This window comes from Euprymna scolopes, chromosome 43 (genome assembly GCF_053919585.1).
Source record: "Euprymna scolopes isolate OS-2025 chromosome 43, ASM5391958v1, whole genome shotgun sequence".
NCBI classification, from domain to species: Eukaryota; Metazoa; Mollusca; class Cephalopoda; order Sepiida; family Sepiolidae; genus Euprymna; species Euprymna scolopes.
In genome coordinates, this window is record NC_136524.1 from 24781969 (window position 1) to 24789392 (window position 7424).

At 32.7% G+C, this 7424-nt stretch overlaps 1 protein-coding gene across 3 annotated transcripts in view; it reads left to right on the top strand.

The window, feature by feature from the left end:
* LOC145268244 (3 beta-hydroxysteroid dehydrogenase/Delta 5-->4-isomerase type 4-like) overlaps positions 1-7164 on the top strand; it is a 158750-nt gene extending 151586 nt beyond the window's left edge. For 2 of the 3 annotated variants that reach the window (XM_080123571.1, XM_080123570.1), the window contains exon 5: positions 6270-7163. In XM_080123571.1, the coding sequence (XP_079979697.1) occupies positions 6270-6823 (554 nt within the window). In that variant the 3' untranslated portion in view covers positions 6824-7163. Of the gene's footprint in view, positions 1-6269 lie in introns of all 3 variants that reach the window. The other variant, XM_080123569.1, reaches the window with a different exon arrangement.
* Positions 7165-7424: the final 260 nt, after the last annotated feature.

Below are 7424 nucleotides of genomic sequence, written 5' to 3' on the forward strand. Positions count from 1 at the left end.
TTTTTTTATTTTTGCATAATAAACTGATTTTCAAATAATTATTTGTAGGGAATGGTTTATTAATTAATTTTCTTATTATTATAATTATTTTTACTTTTTTAAAACTAAGATTATCACTTGATTGTCAATTATTTGTAGTATAATTCAAGTGAGGAAGGAAAAGCAGAGAAAATGGTTCCATTATAAAAATACAATTATAGGAAGAATTTTTAGATTTAGAACAAGATATCTTTATTTTTGATTGCCTTCTTAAAGATTAGTTTTATCACATCACGTTGACGCAATTTTATTTTTACCTGGCATTTATTTTGATGAAAAATTTCAGAATCTGAAAATAATTTCCTTTTTTACCAACTGTATCTACTCGACGTTGGACGGATTGCAAGGAATTCAGTCTTTTTCTCATTTTTGAACTTTTACTGAATGTCTATCTATCTATCTATCTATCTATCTATCTATCTATCTATCTATCTCTCTTTATATATATATATATACATATATATATATATATATATATATATATATATATATATATATATATATAGAGAGAGAGAGAGAGAGAGAGAGAGATTAATTGATTGGTACGATTCCAACTTTTTCCTCGATTCCGATAGAATTACTGATTCCGTATTAAATTCTTGATTCCAAAACAATTATAGATTCCAATTCCGATTCTTTATAAATCTCTAAATGTTTAATAATAGAGCTGTTGTTTATTCCCGATAACATGTGTTGAGTATGCAGATATTTTCTCAGATGTCAAAATACGCTTGTGTATTTATATCCTATAGATTTTAGTTTCACTAGTAGTTTAAAAATCAATAAATATTTATTATTTTATCATTATTAAGAACTAGTACTAGTAAAATATTTTGCTTCAAACAAAATCAAATAAAAAAAAACAACAAAAGAATCGTTTCGGAAAAATGGCACATTTTTTCCCCCGATTCTGATACCCTTTAAAATTTCGATTTTTCTCATTTCTGAATCGGATTATCGCCCCAACACTAATATATATATATATATATATATATATATATATATATATATGAGCAAACAGTTAATAAAATATGTTAAAAAATACTTTGAAATGAGTTAAAAACATAGTTAATCTGAAAAGGAAACACTAGATAAGTGGATCATTTCGGTAAATTTAATTGTAATTTTATTTTATATATATATATATATATATATATATATATATATATATATATATATATATATATATATATATATATCTTCCTAATGAAGCCAGACATGACTTCTGTTGCCAGGGTTTGAATCTCTCGACCGTCGTTAATCGTGACATCCTACACTGATGATTCCCAAAAGGATGAAACACTAGCGTCTCTAGGTATTTAATAATTATTATAGTAAATAATAATGTCAGCCCCTTAAGAAACTTGTTTTCTATCGTTGAGCACTTTCAGTTGAAATAAAAGTCGGTCAACTTAGCTCTTTTGCGAAGATCGTCATATAATGATTAGATCATACTGACTAAGAATAAATGTTTAAATTTCAACTGTATCTCTCGCGGTTGGTGGTAGCCGAATGATTCAAGTCCTTGCTAAAGAAGCCAGACATGACTTCTGTTTCCGGGATTCGAATCTCTCGACTGGCGTTAATCGTGACACCCTGCACTGATGATTCCCAAAAGGATGAAACGCTAGTGTCTGTAGATATTTAATAATTATTATATTAAATAACTAGCTGTACCCTGCCACGCGTTGCTGTGGCTCAATTTGGTGTAATAGAAAAATCTAATAAAAAGAGAAAATGCATGTTTCTTATATTCTTAGTACAGCAATCCACTCCAAAAAGTGAAAAAAAAAAAAAAAAGGCAAAAATGTAAAAAAAATGTTACTCTTGCAGAATTGGATCCGGATCCTGGGGAGTTTCCGTTCAGCATCGCTTGGACTCGACCAACAATCAGTGGATTAAGCCGAACGTTGCTAAAATGTTGAAACGCTAAATCGAGTTTTTTTACTTTCTTTTGTGTTAAATAAAATGTGAGTTTTTAATTAGTATTTGGGTGAGAGGGAGAGGGCGTTACAATACACAGATTTAAAAAAGTTGTCCAAAAACAAATAAATGAAAGCAAATAGAAGGTAAGTTACGTTTCTTCCTAATTGGATAATTTGTTAGTGTTTTTATTTAATGTAAAATGTTTAATCAGCTCGAAAAACACAGCGTTTATCGATGCATTTGAAAAAGACAAATGGTCGTGGGCTCCGTTGAATATGTTAAGTTTGGGAAAGTAAGTTAAAAACTATATAAAACAGTGTCAGAAACCCACCGAATATATGTTACCATGACATAGGCTGACATATTTTACAATGAAGTCACCACTTTTCAAGGCCTGAAGGCCACTTGAGGATAAGGGCTGATTAATGTAAGGTGGTCAGGGAGACAACAGCGTAATGATCGGCGGTTGTGGAAATTGGGTAGAATTTCATTTTTTAAAAGGACGACTCAACAAGAACTTGTTTACATTGTACTCGAAGACAACCATGTTGTAGTCAGCCGGAAAGCAGGGCAGTGGAACAGAGTGCCACGGGCGGGCAGTTATAAGAAATAAACTTTGTTTATGGAATTTACGTTTTGATTTAGGCACATATAGAGAGTAAGGGACTTTGTTAACAGTTGTTGTAGTTAGGGGAGTGCTTGTTGTGAATGTTTTGCAAAGAAGGCATCGATTGAAGCTCTGTCGACCTCTGATTAACATTTATTATTTCCAAAGAAATATTATTATTAACAATAAATTATGCAGATTTATGTGTGATGGATAACCGGGGTCTCTCTCTCTCTCTCTCTCTCTCTCTCTCTCTCTCTCTCTCTATATATATATATATATATATATATATATATATATATATATATATATATATATATATATATATATATATATATATATATATATATTCCAGGTAGAAAGATATCTAAAAATTAAAAATAATTGAATTTCAACAAGAGTCGTTGATAGTGCTCAATCAAAGAGAGAAAATTATATTTTTTATTATTTTTTATGTAAATACAGTCATATTTTGCTACGATGTGCGGACCGCTTCTATCATAGTTGATCTCATCAGGCAAGAAGAATTAAAATACAAAAATTAAGAAGGTTAAAGACCATTTTCAAATTTTGGAGGAGAGAAAATATGCCATGACTGGCGTGAAGCAAATCTAAAGTTCTTATGGATTTAAATTAATTACAAGATCAAATTTCTGTTAAAGAAGTAGGGGTTAAAAGGATAGTTTTAGGGAAATGTTAGAGAGAGTGATAAGAAGGGAGGGGTAATATGAAGATATAGAGGGGGTATGAATACACTAAGAGGAAGAAAAGAAGAGAGGGGTGAAAACAGTATATATATATATATATATATATATATATATATATATATATATATATATACGTACGTGTGTCTTATATATTATATATACGTGTCTGTATTTCTTACATGTGTTAATATATATTATATAAGTCCGTGTATCGTCTAATGGTGTATATAGCAGTGTCTTTGATATCTAATGACTGTGTGTATACAGTGATTAGAAATATTCATTGTCACCTTCATGTATATAAAATGTCCATTGTGCGTGCGGTAGATTATTCCCAAATACATGTACTTAACAAACGTGACACATAAACCTTTACAGACAGTTTTTCTTACAATCAAACGGATTACATCAATGTCTACTTGTCTCCGACCAAAAGGGCACCCACCTTCTTATTTGTCCAAACCCTGAAATGACGTTATAACAACGAGTTATATTTTACACGGCTTTTATCCGTCTTATGGATTCTTTTTTGGAGTTTGATACGCTGAGTCTCTTTCTACATTTTCACTGCCTCTTCCCCTTCTGCTTCCAACGTTGTCATCCATATATCCCTTGCGAACGTGTTCCTTGCCAACTCATTAGCTTGATCTCTGCTGACTAACTCACTATTACGTCAGCAAAACCCCAATCTCGTTTCCAAGGACACAAACAAGTGGTCTCTCACATGTTGCCAAAATCTATATACTTCTAACCAAATTCCACAACTACTCCAAAAATTCCTAAATCGACTTTATTTTATTTCTGAGATAAATTCCTGACTAAGCTGTAAATACATATTTTCGAAAAGCTTAAGAAACATCGACTGCTAGTAATAATAGTAATAATAAAATAATAAATATTTATTGATTTTAAACTAACAGTCAAAATAAAATCTCCAGATCACCCCTCATAAGTGTGTTTTTACGTTTGAGAAAAAAAAGAGGCGCATTTAAGATGTGTTTTACAGTAATCGGGACAAAATAGCCATTTTATAGTTAAATATTTAGAGATTTATAAAGAATCGGAATTGGTTTATTTTTCTAATAATAATAATAATAATAATAATAATAATAATAATAATAATTTCGTTTATCAACGTCTCTCTGTAAATGGGTGGGGTTCATTTCCAGAGGATTTCCCTTAATCCCGGCTTCAAACCAGGAGCTTCAAAGATCAAGGGTTTTCCTAAGGATGTTGGTGGTACCTATAATTGCAGAGGTTTGAAGGCCACCTAAAACATCAGGGATTTGTAGTTTTTTCAATTGTCCTTCCAGATGACTTGATACTACTCCTAGTGTACCAACTACGACCGGGGTTATTTGTGTTTTAACCCCGTGTATACGCCTTATCTCCAAGGCCAATGGAGCATAATTGCTCAACTTCTCATTCTCCTTCTCTCTCACATTTCTGTCCCAGAGTACTGAGAAGTCTACAATCTGCCAGTTTTTTGAGACCTTGTCAATGACGACCAAATTCGGACGATTATGTTCCAATTGCTTGGTCGTTATGACACTTTTGTCCCACCATACCTCTACCTTGCCATCACCACTTGTTCTCACTTCATCAGGCACGTTCTCACTTCATCAGGCACTTGCTCAAACCATTTTCCAGCACACTTCACCCCAATCCTCTTACACACCTCCCAATATATCCAGAGTCGCATGCGAGCGTGTCTTTTGTGGTACTCTCTCTGGACCAATCCACTACACCCTGCTGCAAGGTACACAATTGATTCTGAGGGCTTACCACAAATCCGGCATTCTGTAGCAACTTCCTCTCCTAGAACCACTTTTTTGAACAATCGTGTTCTTAATGCCTGCTCTTGTGTTGCACAAACAAAAGTTTCAGTACTCTTAGCCAGATACCCAGCTCTAAACCATTGCCATGATCGTTCATCAGCCACTTCTGCTATATCCTGGAAGAACCTTCCATGCATTTTCTTCCTAGCCAGTTCATCTGCCCTTTCTCTATCCATACGTTTCACATAATCAGCCTTGATCTCACATACCTCCATTTCATTGGCCACAACCTTACGCATCCACTCCTCACTTCTAACCACATGCTCTTTCAACGATATCTCCTCGGTTCTAACACAATCTTTTACACTTTTCAATCCTCTCCCACCATCTTTCCTCTTTTGATACAACCTTGCTATGCTACTTCGAATGTGAAATATACCAAACATTACTAAAACTTGTTTTGATATCCATGGCATGCAAATCCTTGTCACACCATTCTAAAATTCCCGCACTGTATCTCAAAACACTGACTGCCCATGCATTACTGCTTTCATTAGATTTCCTCCATACAGTTTCGACTTTGCAATTAGTTTCACTCTTCAAAGATACTCCTTCCTGACTTTTTCTTTGATTTCTCTGTTCATGATGCCTACAACCTCCCAAATACTTATATCCTGTATCTTCTATTTCTTTCATGATTTCTCCATTTGGCAGCACTATTCCATTCGAATTAACCTTTACTCCTCTTTTCATCACCAGCACCGCCCATTTACTAATCCCAAACTCCATCCCAATGTCTTCTGAGTATGTATGATGATAATAATAATAATAATAATAATAATAACAACAACAACAACATAACAATAATAATAATAACAACAACAACAAAAATAATAACAGCAATAATATTAACAATAACAACAATAATAATAATAACAATAGTAATAACAATAACAATAATAATAACAACAATAATAATAATAATAATAATAATAATAATAATAATAATAATAATCGGCCAGCATACTACATGTGAAAGATATTGCTACAGGTCCATTATTTGTAATCAATTTGCTTAACTTTATAAATTATTTTTTTTAGTATTGAGTATTGAGTACTTTTTGTAAAATAACACAATATGAACATTATAAAAAAAAAAATGGATTTATGATTTATTATTTACGGTTTTTTTTTTTCTTTCTTTTGTCCCAGGTCAGAAACTTCATACTATTTCCTTACGTCCAAATGTCATGTATGGAGAAGGCGATCCATTTATGATCACGGGGGCACTGAAAAGTGCCAAGGACACATTCGGTTGGGTGATCCGAGTTGGAGATGGCAGCGCCCTTTTCCAAAAATCCTATGCCGGAAACGTCGCTTGGGCATTTCTGAAAGCGAACGAAGCATTGAGGAAAAATCCCGAATCAGTTGGTGGTCATTTTTTCTTCGTACCCGATGAGACACCCGTCCAGAACATTTTCGATTCTCTACATCCTTACCTTATCGGCCATAATTTTAAACTGGCTCCATTCGGGATTCCATATCGGCTAATCTACGGAATTTTCACCATCCGCGACATCTTCTTGTGGATGCTTTCTTTTGTTGTCAAGCTTCATCTTATGCCACTCTGCAGCATATCTTACATAAATATGACTTTAGTATTCAGCCGGGACAAGGCTGAAAAGATGTTGGGGTATCGGCCTTTATTTACGCCAGCTGAATCAATAGGAAGATCAAAGAAGTTCTATGATTCCCTCAAACTGTAAAAGAGGAGAACACACTATGGAGGACTAAAGAGTCACGGGAATGATCAATAAAGATGTATTCTAATCATAAGCAAAGAGTCATAGTATGGATAAGTACATTAAGTATATTAATGATGATCAACTTTAGCGAAAAATTTTTTCGATTATGCAAAAACACAATTATTTGATATGAGCATATTTAAAAGAATGTTATTTAATTTCTTAACTTTTTTTTGTCTGTTTGTCCAAAAGTTATTCTTTAAATGCGTAGTAGATCGTTAAGTACAATAAATCCCTGAACAACAGACGCTGAAGCTTATTTATGTGATTGCGTACATTTCATATATATATATATATATATATATATATATATATATATATATATATATATATATAATAAATTTCACAGCCAAACAACGTCGCAGCCCACAAGAGCCCTGACAGTCAAAGAACCGGAAGTCCAAGACTCGAGTTTCGCCCTCATTTAGACACATCCGAACTCTACATGCATGTATATATATATATATATATATATATATATATATATATATATATATATATATATATATATATATATATATATATATATATATATATATTATTGCAGTCCGAACTCTACATG